Source organism: Acanthochromis polyacanthus, chromosome 17, assembly GCF_021347895.1.
Source record: "Acanthochromis polyacanthus isolate Apoly-LR-REF ecotype Palm Island chromosome 17, KAUST_Apoly_ChrSc, whole genome shotgun sequence".
NCBI lineage: Eukaryota > Metazoa > Chordata > Actinopteri > Pomacentridae > Acanthochromis > Acanthochromis polyacanthus.
In genome coordinates, this window is record NC_067129.1 from 6989967 (window position 1) to 7006605 (window position 16639).

Here is a 16639-nt window from a genome sequence, read left to right on the forward strand (position 1 = left end):
ACATTATTGCAGTAAATATAAAAACAAAGAGTTCCAAATCTGCACGTAGAGATCACAGTTTTGGATGTGTAAACAAAACTGTCAAGATTTATGATATTGAAGAGTTGGAGTCGTATGCAAAATTCAGCAAAAAATAATATTCCAAGACAGTGTCAAGTTTAAAATCTTTATAATGAACTCATTTCCTTCCTCTGCGGTTAAAACGGATGTTAAAAATAAAAGTGACAGTGGATGGCTGGTGTTGGGGGTCAGCGGGGGGTATGACTGTGGTATTAGGCCCCGGGTCTGTGTGTCAGCCTGCAGTTCAACCACCAGCAGGAGTATTTATACAAGTGGTGGCAATTAGTGTGTGATTGAGAGGTATGCAGAAACCGTGTATGAGTGTGTGCGCCCATGTGCGTTGTGTGTGTTTTGACTTTTTTTTTCAGTTGAAATAGCTAAGGTTGATGTGGTGGAGAAGGTTTTGAATGGCCCTGGAGCACACATATGTGGTCGCAATGTTAAAGGGGGAGGAGCCACGAGGATAATGCGTTGCAGTGATGTATCCTGAATTAGCCTGTACCACCGAGAGATACAGCGCTGCATAAAAGTCATTCAAAAGGGTGCCTTTATCTCTACTTTTGTAAGTCTAAGCTAGCGAGAGTTCATACATTAACTTATATAAGGGTCAGTATATAATTGCGAGACTTTTTGTAACATAGTTGACAGGCATCATAGTTGACATTTTTGCTATTTTCAGGCCTTCAATCAAGTGAGTAAAATTGAAATTGAAAGTTATTTGAACGATATTGTAGTAAACCTGTTGACATGCGATAAATCCACACTTGACTCACACACTAATTTATATTAAATAACTCTTTTCTTCAGGAGGAAATGACATCATGTGGAGCAGGTCACGTGATCTGGAATTAACACACTTCCTTGAGAGGTGTTTTTGTAACGGGTAACTTAGCTGAAGGTGATTTCTTGGAAATAAATACAATTTGTTATTTTCCATATAAAATTTGATATATTGCCAAAAAGGAAATATCTGTCATGATTATCTCAACTTAATAATAAGAACACAATCAGAACAATTTTGGAACAAGCTCATTTTAGTATTGTTTAGCTAATTAGAAGGTGGTTGTTTTTAAATTGGGACGGTTATTTAGTTGACATTTTAGCGACATTCAGTCATTTTTTAAGTGATAATTTATTGGATTGAAATAACTAATTGTTTTGTTTTACTACTGGACAACTCAAAAACTGTTGTAAAGATTCAGACATGTATGATCTCCAGAGGATGGGACACTTTAGAGAATCTTTGATTTTACCCCCTATGAGTTAATGTCTTGACAACTTTTAGATTAATGATTGTCAAGTTGGGTGCAGACATTCATGTTCTCATTAATTATAATAGCTTTGCTCCCACCATAGTTGTCCATTTTCTTTTGGTTTATGTCTAAATATCTGTAAACCAATCCTCAGTTGTTAATATTAACATGTTGTGCTGCAAAGTAAAACAGTAAACACAGTTAACTTTGTCATACTGAGTTTAGCATTCGGCTCAAAGTATTTCCATGCATAAGTATACCCACAGCAAGCCACTAGCCTGACTGCAGACTTTTTTCCATGTTTGTGTGCTTGCATGTGTGTGTCCTGTATGCATTTTATGTCTCCTGCATGTGTGGGGGGCTGCTTGTGTAAAGAGTAACCCTCAGCCTGGAGGTTGTTTCGAGCATCTTGGCCGCAGCTTGTCCCGATGACATATTTACTGTACAGGCAGCCAGCTTAGCCCTTGGAAGGTGATGAGATAAAGTATAACTCAGAGCTGTTTTTGCTCTCTTTCACCCCATCCCCTGCCAATCTCTGATGCTTTCTTTCGATCTCTAAAGTGACGTTATCGTCGTCGCATCCAACTCAAACTTACACAGTGCTGAAGGAGACTTGGATTTGATTTCTCTTGTGCCATAACAAAACATTAAAATTGCCTTTTTTTGTTCATACGCTGTTAATAGACACGCTCATGTAATGTTGCTCTGGCCAGCCATAAAATTAACACCATTCACGAGACACTATTCCGATGACTGAAGAGGCTGAATTTGATTCTGCTGCGATTAATGATCCACCTTTAACCCCTGAACGTTAACCCACTTTCTGCACCCCACTGGGACTGTACGACAAGGTATTAGATGGTATAGACTTAATAGCACTGAACAGTGGTGAGCTATTTTTTATTCTGTTCTCCAGCTGTGTTAGTAGATCGTATTACAGGCAGATGATGGATCTGAAATGTGGTTGTGTAAAGGGATCTCCATTCATGACCAGATTTGACCTTAATCACCCATATATACGCTTTACTCTGTGCAGAGGAAGAGCGATGAACAAGTATATGTCGTGCATCAACGTGCACCTACTCGGTTCGCTTCCATAAAGCTGACTGAGCAGAACGGACAGACGAAAGGTGACCTTTGACCCCAGCTTCTCCCCCCAACCTGCACTCGCCATGGCAACGCCTGAAAGAAGTCCACTTCCTCATCTTTTCACTCTCTCACAAACTTTCCCTGCTTCTGTGCCTTATTGTTGCTGTTTAAGTGGTGTTTCCTCTCCGCTAAATGCCAAACTGACCTTGTGTGCTGCGTCCAACAGGAAAGCCTACCCATGTACCGGGGGTTAAAGCTCAAATTTTCACGATGTCCACTTACATTAAGCAGTTTTTTTTTTTGCTCTGAATTCATATGCTGTATCGGCTTTAATGCTGAGTTAGGAAAGATACCAGAGAGATTTGAACTCTCAAGGTTTCAAGTACACTGTATTTGTGATGTTGCAGCCATTTTTGAGTTTGACGGTATCGACATTTGAACTATCAGTTTCGCTCTTTCTCTGTCTCTCTTGCTGCCTCTTTGTTCATGTGTCTGTCATTTCAGAAGCTATTACATTGACTTACATTGATTTTCTGCAAATTTAATGTTGCTCTGCCATTAATAACTACTTGCAGAACTCTTCCATTAAGCAAGACCGGATTTTTCGCTAACTTTGAAGCAAAACTTTATCATAAATGTGATCATTTAAGTTAAAGGGACTCTCTTTTGTCCCCAGAAGACAAGTGAGGCCCAACATCATTGCGCTGTAATCAGATTTATCCCTTCGACATCATACAGGTTTTTTAGGCAAATTCTTTCTAGTTCAACCAAGATGTGAAGTGATTTGGTTGTGTATTAATTTTAACATTCAGTAGCCATTGGGTTTTAAGCTCAGAATGTGAAAATATTAATCCTTTTCTTAGTCAATCGGTGTACAACTGAAGGAATTTATATTGACAAGGTCAGAGCCTTATTTGTCCTCATATATTTTGGGGATTTCAGGGATGATTTTGTATATTTTTGGATTGTAGTATGTAGGGATATCTGATGACATCGGCCTACCGATATTATTGGCCCGATATTGGCATAAAAATGTATTATCGGTCGATGTCTTGAAAACCGATAAAGCAATCCCTCGTTTTCACCGGCATTTACCGGCATCATGAAACTGCGTTGTGAAGCGTGTAAACAAATCTGGCTGTAGTATCGAGCTTGCTGTGCCTGTGGTTTGGAATCATTTCCAAGCCCACATATGTCGGTATCGATCGATAACGGAATCGGAAATTGAGAGTTGGACAATATCGGCATATAAGTTTTTGGCAAAAAAGCCAATGTCAGACATCCCTAGTAGTATACAGTATCTACAAAATGATGTGCTACTGTACAATCTCAAATAATTACTCTAATGTTTACAATTGTTAAATACTGACGCCATTATCAGCTCTAAGTATCAGTCAGGCTACTGTGTAGATCCAAATATGTATTGCAACATGAAAGCATAAAACTAGATTTGTTTACATGGCTGCTGATGTTAGATGAAAAGGCAGAATATTTCATGATGGCATATTTGAGAAACACAGTGGAGAACTTGATTTTACTCTGTATGACTTAAAAGGAAGCTTTTAAACAGTTAACACTCTAGTTTACATAACTTGGAATTGTAATAAATTCTCATCAAACAGAGACCACATGTGAAAGTAAATTGAATTAAGAATCATATTGCTTCTTTTTTGGAACAAAAGGAACAGCAAAGCATCGTTTACACTGAGCCAGTAATGGCTTAAAAAGTGTCCTAAGATGACCTCTTCAGATACTAATCGTGTCAGTGTAATACTGTATATAATCATGCTGTGATTTTACAATCATTCATGATATAATTAAATTCCTGTTCTTGCTTGGCTGCTGGGTCATGTAAAGAATTAGCTGAGGAGACTGAAATCTGTCTTTGTCTGCACAGATGAATAGTGTGCATGTGTGTGTTTGGTGTGTGTGTGTGTGTGTTTGTCCCACTTGATGAATAGAGTTTCTATTCACATGCTTGTGGAACAAAGCTACTGCAGAGTTCAAGCTACTGCTGGATATCCTGTTGATATCACACTGGCCCATTCTTTGGACCGTGTCTGTGTGTGTTTGCGAGTTGACACACACATAGCAGCCGTTGTGGTGCTGCTGCATGATTGTGGTTAATTACAGATTCTTTTTGTGGAGCTCACAGTGCTTCATGTGTGTGTTTCACTGCGTTTTTTGGGGTAATATGCCGCATTCCAGCAGTGACAGTAACCAAGTCGCTGTCCTTCAAATGTCCTTGTTAAACTGCGGGCTGAACATGTGATAGACTGACAGAATTCATCTCACCAGTTTTGCCACCACAACAAGCATGTGATATTTTAGAAACAAACGGATGTTCAGTTAATTGTAATTGGCAGTTTGTGGTTATATCTTTGTTTTTCAAGCCACTTTAGGACATTTCTTGCATTATGACTTAGAGCTTTCACTTTATTTTACTCCTGTATTGTCATTAAATGTTGTAAGGCTGAAGCTATTGATTACTTTCATTAATAATTAATCTTGCAAGTATTTCCTAAAATAACCCTTTGTTGGTTTGGTTTGTAAAAGGACAGATGACTTCAAAACGTCTTCAAAATATTGGTTAGTTAAAATGAGAAAGTTTACCATTACAATTTATCAGAGCTCAATTTAACATATTAAAATATCTTTTCTTTTGTCCGACCAGTAGTTTGAAACCAAAAAGCTTCAGTTTTATTCCATAGACACTTATGTATTTTGGGTTCTTTTGCTTAAAAAGCTGCTTACCGTTTGCTGTTGTGTATTTAGATTATTTTAAGTCAAATAATTCACTAACCATTGATGCTCTTAACTGTTTCACCTGCTGTGCTACCATGTAATCCTTGTTCTTTTACTGCTTGGCTCTAATTTGTTTGTTTATGTTGGCCTGCCGTCGCTGTATACTGAGTGTAAATGCCTCTTACTTCAGTCATGTTATCACTAAACTGAAATGATCATAATGAAAACAACTGCTCTGATAAATGAGAGTGGAAACGTTTTGACAAGCGATTTTTTTTCTAAATTACTCGCTGTGGGGATCAAACCTAAGTGAACCTGAAATGCCAGTAATAGTCTCTTATCAAACGGGAAAACTGCACACAGGAGGGCAGCAGGCACGATAACTCGACGCTGAACCGGTTAGTTGAGTATAAGTAATAATTTTACTGTTCAGTGTTGCTTCAAAATGAGTTTGACTAACACTGGAGTTTGTTTAAAACTTTCCCTCAGACTTTTAAGCAAAGTTACAGCATTCTCAGATCTCAGCATTTAACTTAGTGAGTAAAATCTAATTGTTTTGATAAAAATTACAGCAAAAATACCAAAAAATGAGACCCAGGTTGTAATACTGTAGAACTATTCCCTTGGCTAAACCATGGAGGGAATCTGTACAATAGAGCCAGGATGCGAAATTACTCGTTCTGTGTGCAAAAAGAAGATTTTTGTGCAAGTCTATGTGCTATGATAACTTTCCAACTTTTACTTCACCAAATTGTGATTAGTGCTGTTTTTGAGCTACTTTTCGCAAAAACTACTCGGCCAACTTTTCAGAAACTTGGTAGATCAGTTGGTCATGGGCACAGGAAGAACCATTCAAGATTTCATGTTGAAATTGCAAGATAAGACGTTGGCCTGGATGGAGGATGCTCTCTGAGTGGCCTTCTAGTATTTAGTGCGTCTCCATTGGTTGGTGCCATGAGCTCAGAAGAAAGTGAAGGAGCAAAGCATGGCAGGAATTCTGTTGTGTAAGTGTGAGAGAAGAGGGGAAGAGGACAAGTGTCAACAGGGTCACTTATTTTTAGTTGTCATGTCCTCCGCTGTCCTTCCTGCCTGGACACACACACACACACACACACACACACACACACACACACACACACACACACACACACACACACACACACACACACACACACACACACACACACAGACAACATGCTAAACAGCAGTGACAGCAGAGCATCTTCATCTGCGCATCCTGCCTCTGCTAGCTGCCAACAATGAGGTGTTTTTTTCTCTCAGCTGCAAATCTGATCAAGAATATTCAAAATATTTCGCATATCTTCTGTCCAGTGTTTGATTTTTATCACATTAACGACAGACCTACGCAGTAATACCAGTGGTGGAATGCTGCTGTAGCTGTAGGGTCAACGTCACATGGAATTCAATTCTGTTTGGTTTTTCACATGGAGTCTCTAAATGTGCCAGAGTTACTCAAATGTAGCCAGTCTGTAATTTGTAGGACATGGTCAGTAATTATATTAAGGGTTTTCATCACAGAAACTATGGAGAGAAAAAAAAGGTTTTGCTGAAAATACCACTGGATGTAGGAGATTTATTGTAGATGAAGTGATATAGCAGTTAAACACAAAATACTAGCAAGCGTTGTAGTCGATGCTTTGACTGTCCACCTAACCGTGGTGTTATTTTTAATTTGTTCATCACGGACATTGGTTAACTTATGCATAACCAGGGGCTTGAACTTGTGAACCAGAGCTTTAAAAAAATGCTATAAATGGCCTGGTATGACTGCTTTCTACATCTGCAATTAAACCTTCTCTTACATGAAAGCTTCTCTGGACCATGTACTTGTTGTGGCATGCAGTTCCTTCTTTGTTTTATCCTAATTCATTTGTGTTGGCAAGATTTTACAGAATCCTATCGGCCAACAATGTGGTTTTGATTTGCAAATGTGGTTTGAGTGAGTGGAGAGTGCTGCTTTGGGCTGGTGTGTGTGTGTGCGTGTGTGTGTGTGTGTGTGTGTGTGTGTGTGTGTGTGTGTGTGTGTGTGTGTGTGTGTGTGTGTGTGTGTGTGTGTGTGTGTGTGTGTGTGTGTGTGTGTGTGTGTGTGTGTGTGTGTGTGTGTGTGTGTGTGTGTGTGTGTGTTTGTATGTTAGTGCTGCCAGCATCTATGCACAAGAGGAAGTCTATAGGGAGTGATTTTACACACATGATGTATCTGCATATATGAGCCAGAAAGAAATGAAATTACCTCATCACGCTTGTTGCCAAAATGTACAATGAGACATCCTCCAAGGGCCAGTGAGTTAAAATCAAATACGTGCTTTTGAGTTTGTTTCTCATTACAGTCTTAAGTGATTAAACTTCATTATTTTTTCAAAGCAGAATAGGGTTTGCTGTTAGACAAAGGTGAAGGTTCTGGCATGTGAATGCAACGTGGACTTTGTATTATTTTGTTAGCACGCACATGTACTGAATTATTCCAATGGACTGAAGACATCTGTTTAGAGAAATCAGCTTGTAATGTGTTTTTAATAGAACTTTGTCTATTGTGTTGAATATGCTGACCAATACAGAAAGTCCACAAGTAATGAATAGCAGTGCATGCACAATCATCAGCTATGAAATGACAATATGCAGGTCTTCCTTTTTTGATATTTGAGTGCTAGGCCTAATTAGAAGAGTGCAGGTTTCTCTCTAAGCATATATGATTGCAATGTAAGATATTTGCAAATAAGGTTCATTTATGAGAGAACTTTTGCCAGCATGTATAACTGGTAGCTTCAGGGTTTCTTGCTTTTTGTTCTCTACAGTCAGACTGATGAGATGATATCAAAAAAACCCAAATCACAAGACAGAATGACTTTTTCAGCTAATCGAAAGAGTAACAGCATCAACTATCTATCCAAACTAAGCATCAGTCCCTTTTATGTTGCGCTGTTGAAAGAAGACTCAAAAAAATCCATTGTGGGCCAGTTTTTTTTTTTTTAATGCACAACTGAAACTGAAGCCACTGGCAATCTTTCAAAATGCAGTTGCTGAAATAAGCACAATATTCATTAAATCTTCTAGGAAGTAGGGGCTCAGCAGCTAGTTTTCCAATTCAGGACTTTAAGCAGCAGGTGATTTTTCCATTCGCTGTTGAAGCCTAAAGATCTGCAGACACGGGTGTTGGCACAGGTAGCACATCCACGTTTTCACAATAGCCTCAATAAATCATGTTTTCTGTAAATGACATAATATGGAACTGGAAAACGTCAGCTGTTTAATCTGCTGTTTCAGCTGCTTTCTCTGCACAGCATGAACAGTCTAACCTGCAGCCAAATGCAATAAACTCAGCCTGTTTGCCTCATCAAAAGATGTTCTGGTGAGTGTACTATCATAACCTGATTAGACTTTTTTAAAACTCCTGTCGCATTTTTACTCACTGCAGGGTCATTTGGCATTGTAATATAATTTCCTGCACCTGAGTGGACGCAGCACAACCATGACTAGAAGTAGAGGGGACTCAAAACTCATCTGTGCAAAAAGATTTATTCTTGTTTGTCAAAAACAGGAGTCAATATGTAAAACATTTTTTTTTACCTTGGGTGTTGAGAATACTTTACAAAAAAAAAAAGGGCGGCTCTACATACTATAGACATTTCCCTACTAATATTTGTAATTTGTTTCCATATATGACTTCTCTGTGTAAAGCCTCCACAGCTTACAGTTCAGCCCAGTTCACCTGAAAGATCTTTGAATTTTTAGAACGTTGGTCACAACTTAGTAACTACAGGCTTTCTTGCTGCACAGATGAGCACCGAATTTTTAGTTTTTGTGTTTTTTTTTTTTACAGAATCTGGTTACAGCAAATTGGTTATTTTTTTAGCAAATCTTTAAAGAGACGTATAATAATAAGAAATATTGATTGAAGTGTCAACATTTTCCATACAGAACAGCACATCACAGATGAGTAATTCAAGAACAATTCCATTTTTGCTGCTTCTGCCTCTGATGAATGTGTTTTTGAAGATAAAATGCCAATCAGATGTGGGTTTCTCGGTTCAGAGGGTTAAAATACAGCAGAAGTGGATGACTGTGTAACTGCTCCACATCAACTACTAGAATACACCAATAATCCTGGCCTAATAATATATTGTACATTCGGTGTAGTGCAAATGTAAGAGTATCTGAGGCTGTGTTTTTTTAATACCCGTCTGTTTTCCTACTCTTTGGTCTGTGGTTAGTTTTGATGTTTATGAAGGAGAGCACTCGGAGTATGGCTGGAGCCAGAGTGAAGAAATTAACAAGGACGGGCACGTTTCACTCACATGGTGCTGAGAGGAACTGTCAGTGGCAGGAAGGAGAGAAAGCAGAGGGGAAGGAGACGGAGGCCAACAATAAGAGAGCGCAGAAGTAAGAGCGAGGCCGCGAGTGCAGAAAGAGATATAGTTTGGTGCACCTCATAGCGTGACATCACTGCTGCCAGAGCTGGGTTTGATTCCCACTGAGGCCACCCATACTGAAAATAACACAGTCATGCTGCCAGACGGAACAACCAAAACGCTATAGTTAGAAGAAGGTGAGTGAAAAATGTGTGATGTTGCTGTCGTATAATTAGGAATTATTGTCAGTGCAAACTCATTTGCCATGAGGTAATGTGGCTGATTACACAGATGATAGTTTTCAGGCCGGAAAAGGGCGTCTTTAATGACTTAAATGCCACAAAAATGATTTAAAGATATACAGAATAATGTGTCCTCTTTTTTCTTTTCATTCGTTTGACCAAACTATCAATTTCAGTGAATTAACGTAAGATTCTGAGTTGTCTTGGAGCTGATATTTATGACGTGGGATTGAAAAATTCCACTGTTAATTATGCTCCTGTACTAGCTCTTCATAAACAGTTTTTAACAAATACAGTCAAGGGGGTCAATATATAACTGAAGGACTTTTGATGTCCATGGGATGTATGTTGCATACACTTTTTATTACAAGTAAAAAAAACTAATGTTTTTATGTTTGTTGTGATCATGTTTTTATAAATTCCGTAATTATTTTTTCTGGAAACAATCACCTATTAATAAAAAAATGACGGGATATCATTAAAATGTAAACTAAATAACTGTCTGAATTTAACAACCACACTATAATTAGCTAAACAATAATAAAATGAGCTCATTCAAAAATTGTTTCTGATGTGTTCTTTTTATTAAGTTGAGATAATCATGACGGATGTTTCTTTTTTGACAATAAATCAAATTTTATATGGAAAAACAACTAATTGTATCTGTGTCTGAGAAATCACTTTCAACTAAGTTAGCCATTACAAAAACACCTCAAAAGGAAGTGTGTTGATTCCAGATCACATGACCTGCTCCACATGATGTCATTTCCTCCTGAAGAAAAGAGTGGCAAGACTCCAAGGCTTTCTGTGTTATTTAATATAAAGTAGTGTGGATTTATGGCATGTCAACAGGTTTACACCAATACCTTTTAAACAACTTTAAATTGAAATTTTACTCAATTATATATATATATATATATATATATATAATACTTAGAAGAATCTTTGTCTAAAAATGCCGTGTGATGTTTGATTATAGGCGGCCGTGTTGATTTTAGGCCTGAAAAGTTAAAATATCAACTATGATACCAGTCAACATGTTACAAAAAGTCCTGCAATTATATATTGACCCAATGAACATGTGGTTGTTGGTAATATTTGGTTTATATTATTAATTTGTCACTGATCTGATTGGCTTTGAATGACATTTTGCTGTAGAGCCAGCTTAGCATTACTATGGTTGATCGAACTGTGACAAAATCCAGGACATTAGAGCACTACTGGAAGAACTAACATCTTTTTTTTTTTTTCCCTTTACTGGACATTGACTGGTGCCTTAAAACCGCAGTTTATCCTTCTAGGTTGGAGTGTGGTCTCATTTTGGTCATACTCTAGTTATTTCGATGATGCAGAGCCACTGTGACTCACTACTCACTGACATCCTACGATACTTTAATGAGTCAGTCCCAAGAGAGAAAGTGGTGTGTGTGTATTTCTGTGTGTATGTGTGCTTTTCTGGCAGCTCATGCGGGTGCTGCGAGGCCTGTCTTTCATTTCTGTGACTGGCGAGCTGCACAGATCTGCACGGAGGACCTGTGGTATTTACATGAATATGGCCAATTACTCTGTCTGTCTTCTCTCTCCACGCTCACTGTCCTTTCCCTGACTTCCATCCGTCTTTCACTGAGACTCTTGATGTGTCCTCTCGCTCTCTTTTTTGGTCTCCGTTTCTGCATCCTTGTCTGGATTTCATTCACTGAAATCCATATTTGCTTGTGCAGCTTTTGTATAGATCAGCGCTCTGGATAAGTGAGCTTTCCCTGCGAGGGCTGACCACATCATACTTCTGCTCTTATTATAAGTTGTCCTCTCTCTTCTGGGACCAAAGAAGTAAAGCAACAATTAGTATCCCCACAGCATCAGTATAAAGTGGTTGTTATTTTTGAATTGCTCGAGCTCCTTGATTCATTATGTCAGTTTCAGGATTGCGTCCAAGATTCTCTTTGCAGCGCGTTGTTCTTCAACGTGTGGTTTCTAAGAAAGTCATGAGAAGTATGTCTCTGTTCGCGTCTTCCTCTTTATCCTTTCTCTGTGATCCCGTGCATGCGGCCGACCTCAGGCAGCCCAGCAACAGGAAATGTTGTAGCGAAGGTGACCCTGCCTCGAGTTTAAATGTAGAGGAAGCCAAACTTGCTGTGAGTGTCTGTCTCCTAGGAGCTTTTAGCGCCTCATGTATTATTTGAAAGGCATCCAACTGTCCAAGGCTTTTCACTGCCTCGCTTGGCTAATGTGACTTGCGCTTAATGGAACTTTTTGCACTTTTCAACATCACACAAACCTCCGTACAAATGTAAGAGCTGTCCACCTCCATCACTGACGCCGCAGGGGACCCACTCACTGTATCCTGCTTTAGCCTTTTTTTCCCCCACCACTCACTCTCACTTTCAGGAACTGCATAAAAAAGCATAAACAGAACAAAGAGAGATATTCTCATAAATGGATGGACAGTATTATATGTTTTGAGGCCAGGTCAAAGCAGCTCAAATTAAGAATGCAACGCTTTCTATGAGTTTTTACGGCTGGCGGTTGAATCATTATAATAAGGTGCATTAAACACAAAATGTGGCTTTTATTTAAAAAACAAAAAAGAAAGCATGCTGTCTTTCACTGGTCAAGCAAAACATGAGTAAACCTAACAGCCTTTTTCTTTTCTCTCTTTTAGGTCTGTCGACAGCGAAGAGGAAGTTTGCCGACTCCCTCAACGAATTTAAATTCCAGTGTATCGGAGATGCTGAGACGGATGATGAGATGTGCATAGGTGAGTAATATGGAATCCAATACAGTCGGTGAAGCAGAAAAAGAAAGCCTTTAAATAGACAGCAGACAATGCTGTGCCATTTATAGCCTCTGGAACAGAACAGTCACATCAGCATTGATTTAAAGGCTGGCTGGATTTTCAGGAGTCTAAAATTATGCATTTGTTCTGACTATCCTCTTTGTCTTTTTTTTTTTTCATATCAAAGCCAGTTCTGAGATGAATGCAGATTGGCAAATTGGGAACAGTGGTGTCATTTTAACTGTCAAGCCTTTTGAAGAAGACTCAGGAAGAGAGAGAATGAGAAATCTTTTTCAGCAATTGATGCAAAGTTTTGTGGTGAAACAGCAGGAAAGTACAGCTTCCTGTGCACCGTTTTTAAACCTCAATAATGTGTACGTTTGCTCTGTCATTTCAGATTTTCATCTTTGTGCTGTTATGCTTTCTTTGGTGGTCATGGTGAAAATCATTCAAAAACAGAAAATAACAAGCATGTACAAGTAGAGTCGAACATGTCTGTACTTCTTTTCGCAGGGAAAATAAGAACAAGAACAGTTTACATTTGCTCTTTCAGGCCAGAAGGCAGAACACTACAAGACTATGCTCAGGCTAACTGTTAATTATCTATCCTGCCTACCATAGGCTTAGAGTTAAGGTCAGTCTTTTCTATTAAATTTTCTGACAACGTCTTTATAAACAGAAGTATTTATCTTATCTGTAGAATCAGTGCTTGTGACTTTTTACTTAAATGTTCCTCAGCCAAAGAACACTTAACCTCTTCATCTAAAGACAGAAATGGAAAAACACAGATAATCATTAGCTGGGTTTCCATTACCCTTAGATATGCACAAAATGTAAATAGCGCAATAAAAAAGCTGGTAATGGAAACACCTGAATTTCAAAAAAGGACTAAAATTACGCCCTCATGAGGTGGTTTTTCAGACGTTTCGATATTGAAAAATATCGCAAAAGTGCAATGGAAACACTTTTTCCGCAATTATACATCACCGGACGTGACGTACCTGTTCACACGACCAGTTCTCTCAGAGTAAACATGGCGCGGTACGTGTGGACAGAAGAGGAGACCGAGACTTTTCTTGACATTATTCTTGAGAAAAACATCACTGCCATACTAGACAGCAAACAGCAGAGGAATGCAGAGTGTTATAAGGAGATAGAAACAGGTTTTGGGCGTCCATCTTCCTGCAGTGAAATCTCGCGGGATGATATTTTACGAGAGTCACGATGCTTCTGCCCAGAACAACCTTCAATGGAAACACATTCAAAGCGCAAATATACTTTGTCGAAATTTTAGAAATACCGCTTTTATTTTGCGAAAAATTGTAATAGAAACCCAGCTATTGTGTTTTAGTGATCATGTGTATCTAACTGAGATCTAAATCATAGTATTTTAATTTGTTTTGGACCTTTCATGTATAATAAAGTATTATTACCTGAAACTGAGGGCTCAGGCCAGTTTCAGCCACCACTAATGTCAAATAGTACAAAAGACTCACTTTCTCCTCTTGCACCTTCATTTGTTGAGATGTTCAAACAACCAAGCATTTTTTCTAGGGGCATCTGTTGTGCAAATAAACCTCTACAGTTTCATTTGCGGTGTAGATTTCCAATCACTTGTCAATTTTTCCTCTCTTAATTAAGCCTTTTGCTCTTATTCAGCTCAACGGTGTGTTTTTTTCTTGCTGTATTCTGATTATTAACCACTCACTGCTTTCAGACCAAACCTGACGCGTATTAGTGTGACTGGATGTATGACATTGGTGTAGAACATTACTATAAATTCCATGAGCTCGTGTGGTCCGTTGCTGTCCAAACGGCCTGCTGTGTGTGAGGGTGTGCAGCCGCCACACCCTCTCATGCTGCCTGGTTCTGTCCGTGCAGGCTGCAGCTCCTCACTGGTCCGACCCACCCACTACTGTTGTTTAACTATCCCTGGCTATCTTTCCTGAACAGCTTGCCGCTCAACCGTATTGCACCACAGCCCTGTTGTTTTTAGGATATTCATAGTCGTGCTTGTGTCCAAGTGGATTTTCTTCTTTCTGATGCAACAGCGATTTTGCACAAAACCGATCAACAGTATCAGTTTGAACAGCTTCAGTAAAACTTTGCACAATAACATAATATTAGAAAAAAAAGCCTTAAAGTTAGGTTTGGTCTCTGAATAACGTTTTTATTACTCGACATGTTTGATCGCTGCTACATTTGAACTTAATTAGTTAAAATGTTGTGCTGTTTTTATTGTATTAAGTTCTTCCTAATTCTTGGATCTGAGTTCTTTAACTTCCAACATCCCATAACTTGAAGCTTCACGTTGAAGAACATCAAAGTTGGAGATGATTTCTGTTCCAAAACTGTAGCTCCACCGTCTCTCACTGAACATACGTGATCTTTACATGCCAGTGCACAGACTACACATGCTGAGTATGTGCTCTAAGTTCACTCTGCGTGTCTGAAGAATGAAGTGTGCATGTCTGTGTGTGTGCAAAGTGTTGGACGAGGTCAGAGGCAACTGAAGTGGAAACTCTGACCCAAACAATGTAGCCGAGCCGAGCCTGCCAGCGAGCGGGGAAACAAGCGCCGAGCTGTGTTCGCTGTGAAAGCACCATAGAAACAAACCCTCTAAATTGTGGTTTCATTTCCAGTTAATTACTCTGCTGTGTCATGAGTTTAGAAATATTTCTACGAGCAGAAACAAAGCACCTTCATCCCCGGTACCTCGCCGCCAAACGTATTCCCTCACTCTTTCTGCTTGCCTGTAATTGTGTGTCTCTTTATCACCATTCAGAATAATAATGACTATTCCGTTCCCTCCTTCCTTGTCTCTTTTCAATCATCTGTTTTCCCTCGTGTCTCTTTTTCTTTCCCTCACGTCTGCCAACATGACTGTCCTCAGCCAAGTCGCTTCAGGAGTTTGCTGCCGTTCTACAGAACCTGGAGGATGAGAGGACAAGGATGGTGAGTGACTTCTTTTGTTACGATATTATGGTATGTTATTGAGAGGGTGTGGAGATCCGCATGTCTCTGTGATCCTGGCAACAGTGCAAATTGTTTGAGCCGGTCCATCCAAGACTACTATGCTCAAAAACAAAGGCATCTCATATGACAGATTAGATTAAATGATAACAAACGTTTCAGGATGTGTATTTGCAAATCTGTGAGGCTGAATTTGTGTGTTTCTGTGCATGTGTGCCTCTAGATCGAGAACGCCAACGATGTCCTGATCATGCCTCTGGAGCGGTTCAGGAAAGAGCAGATCAGTGCAGCAAAGGTAAGAACGGCCTCACGACTGGTGGCAGGAACGACTCCTGATATTCAAGTGCTGTGGATCAGTATTGATTAATGTACGTTGGCAGCGGAACATCAATCAATACGGTACTTTAGTGCGCCTGCAGCTGTTGGACGTTCCCCGATGAACACCACACCCTCCTAAAACATACAGTTTATTGTAATAATAATCAATTTTGGCTATTATTTATTCGTGCTTTCCACTGTGAGGCAAGGGGCAGATGTTTACGGTGATTTTTCAGCAGTTGTACACAAGCTTCACATGTGATTTGTTCAGTCATATTTTGGAGCGGCTGTATAATGATGACAGTCTAAGCAGTTTTTGCAGCCTGAGCAACTCTGGCAGCTTCACATCGCTGTTACTTTGTTGGGATTTACTGCATTTTATCATAAATCATAGTACAGGATCTTTATTTTATCACACATCTGGGTCCTACATGATACTTTAATGTTATTTTCCTTTACAGTTACTTGGCTAGAAACAGCAGGTGCAGTAAAAATGTCACACTTGTGTTTCAGCTGGCCTTTTTGTAGCAGAGAGATCCTTTATAATACAGCACAGTAACTGTATATTAGAAGGAAGCTTCAAGCCTGCTGTGGTAATACGCATATTGTTTATCATTTTGTAATACGTTTCCATTTTCGTAAGGCTGCCTTCTGTTTTGTTTTTATAGAGCGATGAGGTATTTATAGTGTAATTTTGTGTAAATAACTTATGTATTTATATATAGTATATTTGAATTGATAATACAGTTTTAAATAATAGAGGAAAAAAGCCAAGCGCTATCAGGTATAGGTATGTTCTATTTTGAAGTGATATCA

The 16639-nt window shown here is 39.1% G+C and overlaps 1 protein-coding gene across 1 annotated transcript in view; it reads left to right on the forward strand.

Moving 5' to 3' along the window:
- The window catches only part of LOC110953468 (rho GTPase-activating protein 26), a 92751-nt gene that overhangs the window by 33695 nt on the left and 42417 nt on the right, over positions 1–16639 (forward strand). Inside the window, 3 exon segments of the mRNA XM_051937886.1 lie at positions 12419–12514; positions 15426–15487; positions 15729–15800. Of these exon segments, the coding sequence (XP_051793846.1) occupies positions 12419–12514; positions 15426–15487; positions 15729–15800 (230 nt within the window).